Consider the following 16,005-nt stretch of genomic DNA (forward strand, 5'->3'; position numbering starts at 1 on the left):
AAGAGAAACTCACCTCTGATGAGAATGGTTTTGTAGTCTGCGGGTACAAACTGTCCCGCCCAGGCCGGGTACTGATTGACATCTAACGTAGTTACCACAAGGCGATCGTACAACTCACTGGCTACTGCATGGAGAGTCTGAAGTTTATAAAGGATAGTATGTGGCGATTACTTTATTTATAAACCAATCTTTCTTATAGATGGGAAAAACAGGCACATCATGATGAATTTACTCGTGTCAAGATGAACCTTGTAATACAACACCTCATCGTTAGTTTATTAAGTTCTAGATGCTTATCAATTAACAATAATCAATTAACAATCTGGCAAGTAAAATCTAAACTGCATATGGCTGACTTTTTTCAATTCCCTGAGAATTTAGAAGTTTCTCTTAGATATGTTTCTATGGAAACTAAATCATACTTGCAGTTCAATGTTGGCCATTGTTTTGAACTTCAATCAACACTACACTATGACTAACTTACATCCACAATGATTAACACTGTGTAGGAAGATGTATTGTTCTTGAGCAGAATTCTGAGTATTTTTTCCAAAAGTGTTTCAAAGTTCAACTTAAGTAGAGGAAAAACTTACAGAGCAACAAATGACAAACTTTTATCAGAAACGCTCAATGAAGTTGTAACAAAAAAGTGCAGGAAGAATAGAGAATATTGTATGTACCTGAATAAATGGTAAAAATACAGAATATTGTATGTACTTAGAAAAATGGTAAGAATACGGATTATTGTATATACCTGGATAAATGGTAAGAATACAGATTATTGTATATGTACCTGAATAAATGGTAAAAATACAGAATATTGTATGTACTTGGAGAAATGGTAAGAATACGGATTATTGTATATACCTGGATAAATGGTAAGAATACAGATTATTGTATATGTACCTGAATAAATGGTAAAAATACAGAATATTGTATGTACTTGGAGAAATGGTAAGAATAGAGGTTATTGTATGTACCTGGAGAAATGGTAAGAATAAGGATTATTGTATATACCTGGAGAAATGGTAAGAATAAGGATTATTGTATGTACCTGGAGAAATGGTGAGTCCTGTGTAACGTTATCCTGATGTACTAAAGCAATCAAAACAGGGTGGTCTTCATCCTCTGACCTGTGAAATTGTTCACGTATTATCAGTCTAACAATCTATCATACAGAATAAATCAGTGTTAACATCAGACCAACACCCACCCCCATCTGAAATGAAGCTTAACATTTTGCATTCATTAAAAATATTACAATACTTCTAGCTAACAGTTAGGAGGGAAAGGGGGTGGGGGTTGTTAAATGTTAAGACATGTTAGATATCTGGAACTCGACATGTTAGATATCTGGAACTCTTTCGCTAAACTTGAAGCAAAATCCTGCTCTTGGAAAATTTTCAGGTAATTTGGAATTTGTTGAGAAAGTCCTATTTAATAAATTTAATAATTTAACTACAAAATACTAAAATGTAATTCAATTCCTGATCGTGATTTTCATTATGAATACACATACAATTCCTGATCGTGATTTTCATTATGAATACACATATTAAGGAGAGCCAGTAGTGTTCTAATATTGATTTTAAAATAAAAATCTTTTGGTATAAAATCATTTGGAGCAGCAAACTCGATCTTTGTTGTGTAATTCCAATGAATGAAAAGTGCCATCTTACTTTTAAAGTATAATGAGTACAAAAAATGTATATTTAATTTCCAAGGCATTGAAAATCAGAACACCTCTCCATATTTTGCTAGAATAATGTATAATTTTACAATATGACAAGCACATTTCAAGGTTTTGACCAGTCAATTCCATTATAGAGAATACATCATCTACATTTCTAAGAAATAAATTTCATTTTGGAAATACACGAGAGTATGAACTGCAATGATTCATGTCAGTATGCTTCATGAAACACATTAATCTTATATTTACTTTCATTTCTGTCAGAATTCCCAGTCGTTAAAATAGATGTATTATATTTATCAAGATTTATACACACACTGTTTACCTCACATTCATGAGGAAATGACTACCATCAGAATTGGTAAAGATCATTGGAAATGTAAATACCATAATTTTCAGTAATAAGTTCGATTTTTCATTCTTTAGTCTACTAGCCTTACCTAATATACCGAATCAACCAGTAAGGCTTAGGTTAAAAAAGAATAGCACCTGAAGATGAAAAAAAAAATTGCTCTTTCAGACCAAATAAAGGGAAAGAAAGACAACTCTGATTGAAAACAGACTGGAACGCTTTAATATTTTAGATTTTTTCGTGAATAAATGAGATCATTAATATGTTAAATACAAATTATTCAAAACAAATGAAACAAAACAAAGTAGACAATTACATTCAATCAATTCGACTGGACTTGCTGAAAATAGCCGAAATGTAAAAACCAACACCGAAGACGATTACCAGTTAACAATCTGAATGAGCAAGGCTATGGATTAGGCTAGCAAAGTGATCCTTTCATTTATCCTGCCTCTGATAGAAATCGACATCATAATAGCATTAGAAATGGCTGGGAAAGTCTTCACCCTATCTGCTGACTTGACCAATCTAAGGATTTTCTCAGAAAATGGCTAAAATTTTGTCTTTTGTCCTATACTCCACATGAACTCTAATTCTAAAAGTTATGTTACTTGTAAATAAACATTACTGTGAGAACTGAACTACATTTGTGAAAGTTTTTCTTTCTTTTACTTACAGTACGGCCAACGCGGATCCCGTATTAGCAATACTGTACATGTACATCAGAAATATCAGTTTTGTTTTAAATTGAAATGGTAAAAGGAAATTCCTGCCCACCTGATCTGAGTGTGGAAGGCGTCCGAGGTGATGTGAGTGACAGGGAGACGGGCGTGGTCCAGTGTAAAGGAAGTGATGAAGTCTGTACACACCCCATGGTCTTCCTCGCACTTCAGGGTAGGGCCAAAAGTATAGCTGTAAATACAGACCATCAACATGAAGTAACAATTATATACACACCTCTCACATTATAATTATAACAATTATATACAAACCTCTCACATTATAATTATAACAATTATATATCAACCTCTCACATTATAATTATAACAATTATATACAAACCTCTCACATTATAATTATAACAATTATATACAAACCTCTCACATTATAATTATAACAATTATATATCAACCTCTCACATTATAATTATAACAATTATATATCAACCTCTCACATTATAATTATATACACACCTCTCACATTATAATTATAACAATTATATACACATCTCTCACATTATAATTATAACAATCATATACACACCTCTCACATTATAATTATAACAATTATATATCAACCTCTCACATTATAATTATATACACACCTCTCACATTATAATTATATACACACCTCTCACATTATAATTATATACACACCTCTCACATTATAATTATAACAATCATATACACACCTCTCACATTATAATTATAACAATTATATATCAACCTCTCACATTATAATTATATACACACCTCTCACATTATAATTATATACACACCTCTCACATTATAATTATATACACACCTCTCACATTATAATTATAACAATCATATACACACCTCTCACATTACCGTATAGCAGGTTTTTTTCCACGGGGTTATAATTTTGGCTTATTTTAGTGGTTAGATAGCTTTCCGACAAAATTTCACTCATTAAATTACGACTTCAGTATTTGAAAGAGAGACAACTCTTCCCTGTCCATCAAAATTTATTCTGCTAGAATTATTAGCATACCTTTCAGTCAGCAAATCGCCAAATTTTAGACCCGCAGAATAAACCCGCTATACGGTATATATATGACAATTATATACACACCTCTCACATGATATATATGATAATTATATACACACCTCTCACATTATATATATACATGTATAACAATTATATACACACCTCTCACATGATATATATGATAATTATATACACACCTCTCACATTATATCTATAACAATTATATACACACCTCTCACATGATATATATGATAAGTAGTTGGGTACTATTTGATCTCAGGAATGGTGAAAAATTTTGTTTCTCTTTTCTTAGTTTTCTGTGTTACTGATGGGTGAAAAAAGCATTAGTCCTTTAAATTTGAATTCTGAAAATGTATTTTGAAATAGTTTTAGTGTACATTGAAATGTACTTTTGATGAATTGCTGCATATGTTTGGGCACCCATGATTTTCTAGATCTAGTTGCTGTCTACCAAACATCATTTACTCGACATAACTTTTTGTCTCTGGGTGAGAACCCACCTATGTTTCCTGTGAAATCACTTGATGTGACTTTTTGTCTCTGGGTGAGAACCCACCTGTGTTTTCTGTGAAATCACTTGATGTGACTTTTTGTCTCTGGGTGAGAACCCACCTGTGTTTCCTGTGAAATCGATGGATGGCTGTTCCCTCCTGCTCCTCCAGAATGGACACTATTGACTTTCCGAGTTGAGTGATCACCGCCTCCGCTCCATCTCGTCTGTGCATCATCACCTATAAAGTACAATCACTGAAGCATTAACAGGTAACAATGAAGGAAGCCAATTCTACCATTCACAAGAAACTTTATTTTGCTATCTAAGTTATAGCAGCATCATTTGCTACTACAAGTACTACATGTAAAGTTTTGTTATTATTTGAAGTGCATCTCATCCAAAATGTTGTACAAGGAACACCTATAAACTTACAACAGGTGCAGACATGAAAAAAAAACGAACAACATAAATTTCGATATTTTAACGATGCAGAATATAGTGTAAAATTTTTATTCCCACTAATAATTGTCCATTAGGTAAAACATCTGAATCTGTTGGCTTTCGGATTAAAGCAACCCCACTGTATATGTATACACCATCGTGAAACTTTGAAGCCCTGTTAAATATGGCCTCATCATTTCAGTGTTGACTGTGGTTTGAAAACTTTGATGCTAAATTACATGTTAAGCTTGCATTTCAACCTGACAAACCATTGTACTAAAGGAAGATTTAGTAAATTTAATAAAATTCTTCTTGTGGCTGCTCCTTGCCTCACCTAGATGTAGGAGGTGCTGAAAGTCAAGATTCTAATAAACCTGAACTGCATGCCTGCACCTTACTCTGATGAGTAGCAGTTGTTTAATTATGTGAACTTAACGACAATGTCAGATAAAATCTAAATTCTAGTAGTTGGGGGAAGGAGAGGCGTAAAGGTTCTGTTATCTGATATTGATTACACATATTTTGGAACAAACAACTTTTGATAATTTAAATTACACACTGATTGGATCAACATTCATAATATTCAGTTTTAAGGGAAAAATGGAGGGGGGGGGGGGGGGGGGGACTAAAAACTAAACTAAATAAATTTAGTTTTTTCTCAGATACTGAATTTTTTAATTGTGTCCCTAAAAAAACTTTTCTACTAGTCTATTCCTATGTAAAACCCTCAGATTAACTCATCCTGACCCCTGGGTTATGGTTTCAAATATTTACAGTAGCCTTCTGGTATAGCAAGATGATTTTTAGTCCATAATATTTCTGTAATATTTCCTTTATAAAACATTGGTTGTAGCTTATAATGAGATTCTGCACATAACTAAGTCAAAATATGTGCCAATATTAGTAGAAAGATGAGAAGATAACCATGGCACAGTTAACTGCACTAGCTGGCTCCAGGTACATGTAGATAATGGTAATCCTTACTGGTTAAGTGTACACAATTTAAAACAATTAATGACAATGTAGTAAATATGTTGGGAAATATCAATGAATTGTTTTTCTGGCAATGTTTACTTTTAAGAGGAGAAAGGTCATTTCTTTTATAAGATAAAAGTGGAAATAGAAATGAAGTTGAAAAGGTATTAAAACAAAAAGTGGAATTGCAAAGGAATATGGATTAGTGTCCAAGTGCATCAGCAAAATGAAAGAAAGCAGAGGTGAGCAAGCTCACATACCCCGCGATCCAACATTGCTTGACAATGCCTCACCTAATGAATGGTAATGTTATGCATTACTGCAAGAACAGGACAGACAGACTCAAAATTCCAAGTTTAATACGGGCATAACTCCAAGAAAAATTATTGAATCAGAATTTCCTGGGAATATGCACATTTACACAGTATGTCTTTATCACATACAAAGTTTCACAAAATTCTGTTGAGCAGTCTCAGAGGAGTTGCGCTGACAAGAACAGGACAGGCGGACTCGAAATTCTAAGTTCAAAAGGGGCATAACTCTAAGAAAAATTACTGAATCAGAATTTCCTGGGAATATGCTTATCTACAGTGTGTCCTTATTAACTACAAAGTTTCATGAAATTATGTTGAGCGGTCTCAGAGGAGTTGCACTGACAAAAAAAAGGACTGACGGAGGGGTAAAAAACATTCTACCCTGCGCAACTTCGTTGCTTGGGGTATCATTATGAAGAACAATGATGTTGCAATTCAGAGGGGCAGAATAGAAAACGATTTTAATTTAGTGATTTCAATGATATATGATCGATTGTTTGTTTTATGTCTCGTTGAGAATTTTTCATTCATATTGAGATGTCACCAGTTTTAAGTGAAGTACCACAAATTTAGACCTTTGCTTAGCGCTCAGGGCCGTAGAAGTGAGGGTTTTTTAACATGCCAACGCCTGCTGCAACACAGGACCTCCGTTTTTAAGGTAATATCCGAAAGACCTGTGACTCTCATTTCTAAATGTTGAGCATTTTGCAAAGAAGTAATCAAAACCTATGTTTACATCTTAGGTTTGATGCAGTCATGGCATGAGCGGGACTCGAACTCACAACCTCCTGGATATATAGGGAACACTCTACCACTGAACTACCACATCAATGATACAGAGAAAGCATTTATGCATGGATCATGAAGAGGAGAGAACATTCCTATGTCTGGTCCAATTTTAGCTTGAAATTTTTTTTTTCTTGAAGCTAAAAATAGCAATACTGATTAAAAACTCATAATTGAGCCTTCCGATTATATCAGCTTGATTCTGAAGTGATTTCAACAGCTGACAATCAGATCATCAATAAAGTTCAGGGTGAAATTGTAATGGAAAAGGTTAATGAAAGTGAAAGAGACAAAGATTTTCACAATGTGCCGAGAGTTGAGAGACTTTTGACAAGAGATGCCAGCAGCATTACGCAGATGTTTCTATTTCTGGCACTTCACAAAATGTAAATAACTTTATGAAACACAAGATGTGTTTGTGAACACAAATGCCCCCAAATAATGGCCAATTCCGAAGATGGCCAAGGTCACAAGGGCAGATATCTTGGTACCAGTAGAAAGATCTTGTCAAAAGAAATGCTCATGTACAATATGAAAGCTCTAATATTTACCATTTAGAAGTTATGACCAATGTAAAAAAAAAATTAAAAGTAGGTCAAATGTCAAGGTCTAAAGGTTCAATACCAATGGAAAGGTCTTGTAACAAGGAATACTCATGTGAAATATCAAAGCTCTATCACTTACTGTTCAAAAGTTATTAGCAAGGTTAAAGTTTTCAAAAAGTAGGTCAAACTCCAAGGTCAAGGTCACGGGGTCAAAAACGTTGGTACCCAAGGAAAGGTCTTGTTACAAGGAATACTCATGTGAAATATCAAAGCTCTATCTCTTATTGTTCAAAAGTTATTTGCAAGGTTAAAGTTTTCAAAAAGTAGGTCAAACTCCAAGGTCAAGGGGTAAAAAATGTTGGTACCCACGGAAAGGTCTTGTCACAAGGAATACTCATGTGAAATATCAAAGCTCTATCTCTTATTGTTCAAAAGTTATTAGCAAGGTTAAAGTTTTCAAAAAGTAGGTCGAACTCCAAGGTCAAGGTCACGGGGTCAAAAATGTTGGTACCCACGGAAAGGTTTTGTCACAAGGAATACTCATGTGAAATATCAAAGCTCTATCTCTTATTGTTCAAAAGTTATTAGCAAGGTTAAAGTTTTCAAAAAGTAGGTCGAACTCCAAGGTCAAGGTCACGGGGTCAAAAATGTTGGTACCCTCGGAAAGGTTTTGTCACAAGGAATACTCATGTGAAATATCAAAGCTCTATCACTTACTGTTCTAAAGTTATTAGCAAGGTTAAAGTTTCAGACAGAATGACAGACAGGACAAAAACAATATGCCCCCCAATCTTCGATCTCGGGGGCATAATTACCAGCAAAGTTATCAAAACTGTTTTATATCCAACAGTTTTTTAAGAAGTAAAATTCTAATGTGTTTGAGGTTGACCTTACATGATGTATATTCGATTTACGTTATGCATATTCGATGTCGATATTCTTCACATGCACTAATATGCATATATTTTGTTTGAATAAATTATCTAACTCAATTTAATTTTTTTAAATGAAGTCTATTTAAATACATTGCATTAATTCAATAATCATATGAACATGAGTTCAGATAAGCTCATGTTCATAAATAGGCTGATATCAAAACACCAATTAACTGTCAGGTTTCAAAATGCTTGCTTTGGATATATTGAGTATTGGTTATAAAAAGATATAACGTCCCGTACATCTTGAGGGTACAGTAAATCCAAAGTAAGGAAGCTTTCGTATTAATTCTATTGCGTTTGCTCCAGTGGTTCTAGTGTACAAATATTTTTGGAGTTACATATAATTCAGATATAAAAATGTTTCGTACATTCTCCATTTTATTTCTCTAAATCTTCAGAATTCAACGTATCTGAATGTGTAGCACTCTGCCTTTTGTTGTTTACCTTGGTAACAACCAGTTCCAGGTGCTGGTCTTCATATTCTCTGGCCGGTATGTCTACGCTGTATGCTGAGTAACACACTGCCTTTCCAAACAGTCTTTCACAAACGAGTCTAAAGCACTGGTAAGGGAAGTAATACTCTGGGTTTTTAGAGTGAGGGGGTCTGGGCAGGAAACGAGAATATCTAGGAATCAGCGTGCCCACCAATCTCACATCTTCTTTCTGAAACAAATTTAAGCTGCCAAGATGAGTTTCTGAAACACTGATGCCTTGTACGGTAGCAAAGTATTTCTGGTGCTCAAAGAAGTGTCTTGTCACACGGAATACACATGAGAAATATGAAAGCCATATTACTAACCAATTAAAAGTTATTGCCAAGGTTAACAAGATCGCTACGCGTAGCCCCCACTGCCGCAAAAAAAAATTTGAAGCACAAAAGTCCCATGTTAACTCCTGTAAAATTTGTTGAATTAAATGACGGCGCAAAATGATCAACTACATATGGTGACTAACAATCCTACAAAATTTAAACAAAATCCACTGAGCGGTTTTGGAGGAGTTGCAATGTGTTCCTAAATTGTAGCATGTACAAATTCAACAAAGTCCCATAACTCCTGTCAAATTCGTCAAATCAAAATGATGGTGCAATAAGATCGACTACATATGGTGACTAACACTCCTACAAAATTTGAACAAAATCTGTTGAGCGGTTTCAGCGGAGTTGCGTCCACAAAGTCAAGTGGGACGGACACCAGTATTTCTATGTCCCCTTCCGCGTTGCGGTGAGGGACAAAAATCTTTGAAAACCAACAAACAGGTGGACAGACCAAAAACTATATTCCCTAAATCTCCAATTATGGAGGCATAGAAATGCACCATGTTTAAACAAGAGGTACTGTGAGCAATGCTCACTAAGAATACCCCCCGCTTACCCCAATCTCCCAAAGGGTGTTGGTAATAGGTATAAACTACCTCTTTTCTGAGTGTAAAAAACAAATGGCATGACAAACCGAACCATATTGCTACTTCGATGTCCAGTGCACTTGACCTATGACCTCAAAATCGATAGGGAACATTTTCATCCCATGGGTAGTCCATATGTATGATATGGTGACTGTAGGTGGAAAGGATAACGCTTTAGAGCCCGGAAACCATATTGCTACTTCGATGTCCAGTGTGCTTGACCTTTGACCTTTTGACCCCAAAATCGATAGGGAACATCTTCATCCCATGGGTAGTCCAAATGTATGATATGGTGACTGTAGGTGGAAAGGATAACGCTTTAGAGCCCGGAAACCATATTGCTACTTCGATGTCCAGTGCGCTTGACCTTTGACCCCAAAATTGATAGGGAACATCTTCATCCCATGGGGAGTCCATATGTATGATATGGTGACTGTAGGTGGATAGGATAACGCTTTAGAGCCCGGAAACCATATTGCTACTTCGATGTCCAGTGCGCTTGACCTTTGACCTTTTGACCCCAAAATCGATAGGGAACATCTTCATCCCATGGTTAGTCCATATATATGATATGGTGACGGTAGGTGGAAAGGATAATGCTTTAGAGTCCGGAAACCATTGCGTCTACAGACGGACGGATGGACAGACGGACGGACGGACAGACAGACGGACAACCCGATTCCAGTATACCCCCCCCCTCCCACAACTTGTTGCGGGGGGTATAATTAAAGAAGAAAGTGTGTGCTGATTTACATATTCTATAGAAATGCACCATGTTTAAATTAAAGAAGAAAGTGTGTGCTGGTTTACATATTCTATTAAACTTTTGCTGACATTATCAGTTACCTACCATCTCTTCATCTGGTTTTTCAAACATCAGGTTTACAATGGATGTTCCAGCTACGTTTGCAAACCACTCCATAATGTTCTTCTCCTGTAAACAAAAGAAAATTAATTTCAAAAACCTGTCAGTGAGCATTTCAGGTGAGAGAAGGTATCATCTAGTATTGGACAATAGCTAGAGCAGTCTTAATGGGACTAATAACCCTGAGGGGGGGGGGGTGTGTCTCTAATTACACATACTGCATTATTAACTCATATCCAACTATTGCCATTGTCCAGTCACCTTGACCATGTGATGTAAAATGTGTTGAATGATTTCAATCCCAAAGGGGAAACCACAACAAAAAGTGTAGATGCTGACAAAACTGTGATAAAACTTTTTATTGAAGTGTAAGGCATATACATGTATGTACTCAGCTATCAGGAAGTAGACAAATCTGGGATCTGCATTAAGTCACACACAATCATCAACATTAAGTTTACACTATAACCAACCAAGAGAAAACTAAACACAACAATCCACAAAATTACAACAGAAAAATGTGTGATCTATGGACAGGGCTAACTTTTTATGTCACCAATCCAGTCGGACTGATAGGGTATAATTTCAACCAGTCCTCAGAAAAATTTACTAGTTCACCAGAGTTTTCCAGAAATAATTAAACATATTCTTTTAATGTTATTAAAATGAAACATGTAATTTAACTCAATATGCCTCAGACAATATTGTAATGTTTATGTGAGATTTATATTTACTAATTGGGTTTGCCTGATATCTACAGGGGAATGTCAAATGCGCGTTTAAGATTCATAAGTATATTTTTAAGAATAACGTTTTAGAAAATTGACCTGTCCCATCGAACTGACCGGCACAATTGTCAGTCAGTCTGCCAGACTTTTAACCAGTCATGGACTGACAAGCATATGTTAATTTCAAATTCTGATGGAGGGACAAATGGAAGGATACCAGGTTGTACAGGGGTGTACCAGGTTTCCCCTATGTTGGTGTGGAAGTCAAATGACTCCCATATCATTATTTCACAATCACCAAAACATAACCACTGAATGTTAAAAGTCTAATTAGCCTTCAACAAAACTCATTGCTACAGCTAAGGTAGCTCCATCCTCATGTTACATCAAATGTTTTAGTAAAATCTTTACTCATCCAAACTTTGCACATGATAGAAATATATCTTTTGGAGGAGTTTTATTCACTGAATAAAAACAATAAATTCAGTAAATTATTGATAGTGAATTTTTTTTTTTTTTTATATTTTCCATAAGTAATCAATTAATCAAAATTAAAAATTATTGTCAAGGGCAATAACTCTTGTGCTGCCCTAAAACCTGCTTATCAACACCTGTGGCAGATAAAATGTGTTTAACTTTCAAAATGTTACTGGTGCTTACCTGAATGACGCCATGAAAATCCATGCGTGTGTAGGGTAGGTGTTGGTTGCCGGGGGATACACAGTGGGAGTAGCCTAACCAGCCTTGTCCCCGGAATGCTGTGATGTAGGGGTATCCGCGAATGTTGTGTACCCCACACAGCTCGCGCTCAGTTGTGCAATTCACCAGATATAGCGATCCTCCATCTGTGTGGTATAATTATTCACAACATGTACGTATTTACGTGTGTGGCCAATTTATTAATGTTATACACTTGCATGTGTCTGGATTTATTCAATGTCTTCAAAATATTGTACACAGTTCTATTTTTCCTTCAAGAAATTAACTCCTTTACATAGCACTGAATAACATTCCTTCAATCAAAAACAGTGATAACAAATTTTCCTCGCAAAATATGAAAATAACCAAGATCAAATATACAGTGGGATTCTCTTGGCAAAAGTCATTCACAGTACCGGGTATATATAATTCTATTAAAATTGCTTTGTAATTGTTATTTAATCTGTGACAGGAAAGAAATAGTCAATGGTTCATTTGTTCACTAAACCCTGATTACAGAATCTTACCTAGAAAGCGAAGAGCTTTCTGCACCTTTAGTAAGGTTTCCAAACTGTTCGCACAACTCCTGCAATCTGTCTTCACAAATACAACCTAAAGTAGACCGTATAACGTCATTAATTAACAATAAAACACAAACATACAAATCAATTTATCCAAGAACATCAATTCTTCCTTGAACTTACCAGAGCTACTTTGGTGACCTCCCCTGCCCACTGGTGTCCTCCAAGCAGAGGGTGTGAGGGGGCATGAGACTTTTCAATGACCTCTGACCACATATCATGTGTCAAAAGGGGAATTCCATGAAATTTCTTCAGTCTCTTATCCACTTTTTCAGATCCATGCTGAATCAGAATTGTGAAAACTTTATTAATTTTTGTATAACTTAAAATAATCCACTAGTGTACTACAAGCAACCACCCAGCTGATTTCTGAATTCTAAGGATGTCAATTAAAGGAGGTTAAGTGAGTACTTGTTGGGGAATCAATGACCGAATACCAAAATTGTACTCGATAAATTGCAAAAAAATATGGTATCATTTTCTATTAAGAAATTCTTTAACTGGCAGTGTACACCTTCAACAAAACAGGAAAACATAGAGCTGGACTGGGAATTGAACCCGAAACCCTGCATTACTTGTCAGGTGCTCTAACCACTGAACTATCAGTTGATATCCACAGTCTACCTACACTACTACATATGTATAGCTATTAAGAGATAATGGTATTTAATCTTCATGCTACATGTACTTGAATTATTGTCTATCAGGTGTTTATAAAAAATTTGTAGTCAAAATTAAAATAAAATTCTTTTTTGTAAATTCATTTAAAACATATTCAATATGTCTGTTTACTGATCTTGGACAACATGCCACTCACAAATCTTCTTTTAAAGTTAGAAATATTCAAACTAAGTACCTGGTATATTTTTCTAATTGCAAACAGTACCATTTTGAATGCAAAATAGCAATAGATACACGTACCATCATTTTTGCTAATAAGATCTATAGGTTTTTTGCTAGCTTGCCCAATATACCAAATCGACCTATCTAAGGCCTATGTTTAAAGAAAATTGCATATGAAGATGAAAAAATCACTTTTCAAAAATTATCTAATTGATTCATGAGGCAAGTAAGGGGAAAGAAAGATAACTCTGTTTTAAATCGTTTGTATATAGCATATCGGGGATCTCATTTATTCATGTAAAGTATCTAAAATAATAGAGCTACCAGTCAGAATGTGCTATCACCCACATTCTGACTGGTAGCACTATTATTTTAGATACTTTACACGAATAAATGAGATCCCCGATATGCTATATACAAATGATTTAAAACAAATGAAACATATCAAACTATGTAATCACTTTCAATCAATTTTCTGGGCTTGATGAAAAACCAACATAATGGATGATAATCAGTAAACAAATTTCTGAATGCACAATGCTTAATGTTCGATTAGCAAAAGTGGTGATTTTATTTACTGTAACTTCACAACGAATGGCCTGTATCGATGCTTTCTGAAACATCTGCTAGATTTATATCAATATGACTTACACTTGCATGGATACCCCAGCCCTATTGACTTCATGATAGCACTAGAAATACCTAGGAATGTCTTCGGCCTATCTGCCAAATTGACCAATCTAAGAATTTTTCTCAGAAAATGGCTAAAAATATGCCCTTTACCCTATACACCATATCGACCCTATTTCTAAGAATTACAGCAGATCTCTCCATATTTTTTTTACCAAGATTTTAAATTCATTTGTAAGGAGTGATAATTAGATGTATATATGAGCCATTGCATCATTTCTTTATCATAAAAAAATAGATGGTAAATGGTGATGCAGATCTCAATAAAATAACGCTGAATTTAAAGTGATCAAGATGATGATGTTCCTTTCTAATATGCAGGTACTCAATTGGAAAAATAATCAGTTAATTCTATACAATCTGACATGACTACTTTAATACAATATCTTTTTGTTGTGAATTGATAAAGAATTTACTGCTGTGAAAATAAGCAACATAATAGGTTGTTTTCTCTTATACCCTCTCATGCCAGCCCCTCTCTGTGGTGCGTGTTTTGGTTGGTGGTGCCTTCCTTTTCCTCTGCTTGACCACAGGAAGAGGTGGGTCACTGTCTGTTCTATTGTGTGACCAGGGATGACAGAGTTGGCCCCGTGGCCCTTCATCCAGCAATGAATACTGAAAATACAACATATCATGTGATCAATCAAAATGGTGGGCAAACAGGCAAATATAAAGAATGAGAAAAAAGACTGGAAAAACACCACAGTAGAATCCCTTATACGGTGTTTAAAATAGCTTGTTCTGATTTTGTGGGCGCAGAGCTTTTGTTCTTCATGGTAGTTCATTTTCCAATTCAAGGAGGATTTGAATTTGTGTACCATGAATACAACAAAGATTACACTCCTACAAAAATAAGTTAAATTGCAAAACACTCCAAGATAGACACAACCGAACAGAAAGTGAACACTGCCAACTAGACACAACCAAACAGAAAGTGTATACAGAAAGTGTACACTCACAGCCAAACCCACCGAACAGAAAGTGTGCACCTGGTAAGATGTTAGGATTATTTGGGACATGTTTATTGATTTACAATACTGCATGAGATAAAACTGACCTGAGAGGAATCTGTTTGACCATAAGGAAGGTAATCATCGAACAGCCTCCCATCCCAGTATGTGATATTGATAGTGGCAGACTGGAACAGCTGATACAAGACAGAGGGGGTGGGGCGGTCCTCCTTCAGTCCATGCTGAATCAGGAAGTCATTCCTTACATCTGTAAAACCAATAGCTAATACATCCTTACAATAACTAATATATCCTCACAATAGCTAACATATCCTCACATCACAATAACTAATATATCCTCACAGTAGCTAATATATCCTCACAATAGCTAATATATCCTCACATCACAATAGCTAACATATCCTCATAATAGCTAACATATCCTCACATCACAATAGCTAATATATCCTCACAATAGCTAATATATCCTAACATCACAATAGCTAATATATCCTCACAATAGCTAATATATCCTCACAATAGCTAACATATCCTCACAATAGCTAATATATCCTCACATCACAATAGCTAATACATCCTCACATCACAATAGCTCATATATCTTCACAATAGCTAATAATATATCCTCACAATAGCTAATATATCCTAATGGGGCACATTTAAACTGGTTCTTATCTAAAATACTGTTTATTTTCATATCCTTATCTGTATCAATTTCTACAAATTCAAGCACTACAAAGTAATATTATAAAGTCAGAAAAAATGGAATTCCTATGACCTTGATCTTAATGTGTCGCGACCTATCAAATTATCTCCTGTAAACAGCTTTGCCATAAAAAGTTCAGAAATCACAAACATGTCATTTACAGATATCAGAATTTAAGAAAAAAAAGAGTATGCATTACATATATGTAAGACTCTAAAGTGCGATGGTC

At 35.0% G+C, this 16,005-nt stretch overlaps 1 protein-coding gene across 1 annotated transcript in view; it reads right to left on the minus strand.

The window, feature by feature from the left end:
* Window positions 1–16,005, minus strand: part of LOC125669548 (uncharacterized) — a 30,197-nt gene that overhangs the window by 4,685 nt on the left and 9,507 nt on the right. Inside the window, exons 11-21 of the mRNA XM_048904133.2 lie at window positions 15,157–15,317; window positions 14,559–14,714; window positions 12,690–12,848; window positions 12,513–12,597; window positions 11,947–12,131; window positions 10,544–10,627; window positions 8,734–8,952; window positions 4,410–4,528; window positions 2,823–2,957; window positions 1,055–1,133; window positions 14–137 (exon numbers count right to left, since the gene is read on the minus strand). Of these exons, the coding sequence (XP_048760090.2) occupies window positions 14–137; window positions 1,055–1,133; window positions 2,823–2,957; window positions 4,410–4,528; window positions 8,734–8,952; window positions 10,544–10,627; window positions 11,947–12,131; window positions 12,513–12,597; window positions 12,690–12,848; window positions 14,559–14,714; window positions 15,157–15,317 (1,506 nt within the window). The remainder of the gene's footprint in view (window positions 1–13; window positions 138–1,054; window positions 1,134–2,822; window positions 2,958–4,409; window positions 4,529–8,733; window positions 8,953–10,543; window positions 10,628–11,946; window positions 12,132–12,512; window positions 12,598–12,689; window positions 12,849–14,558; window positions 14,715–15,156; window positions 15,318–16,005) is intronic.

Source organism: Ostrea edulis, chromosome 4 (assembly GCF_947568905.1).
Source record: "Ostrea edulis chromosome 4, xbOstEdul1.1, whole genome shotgun sequence".
Classification (NCBI taxonomy): domain Eukaryota; kingdom Metazoa; phylum Mollusca; class Bivalvia; order Ostreida; family Ostreidae; genus Ostrea; species Ostrea edulis.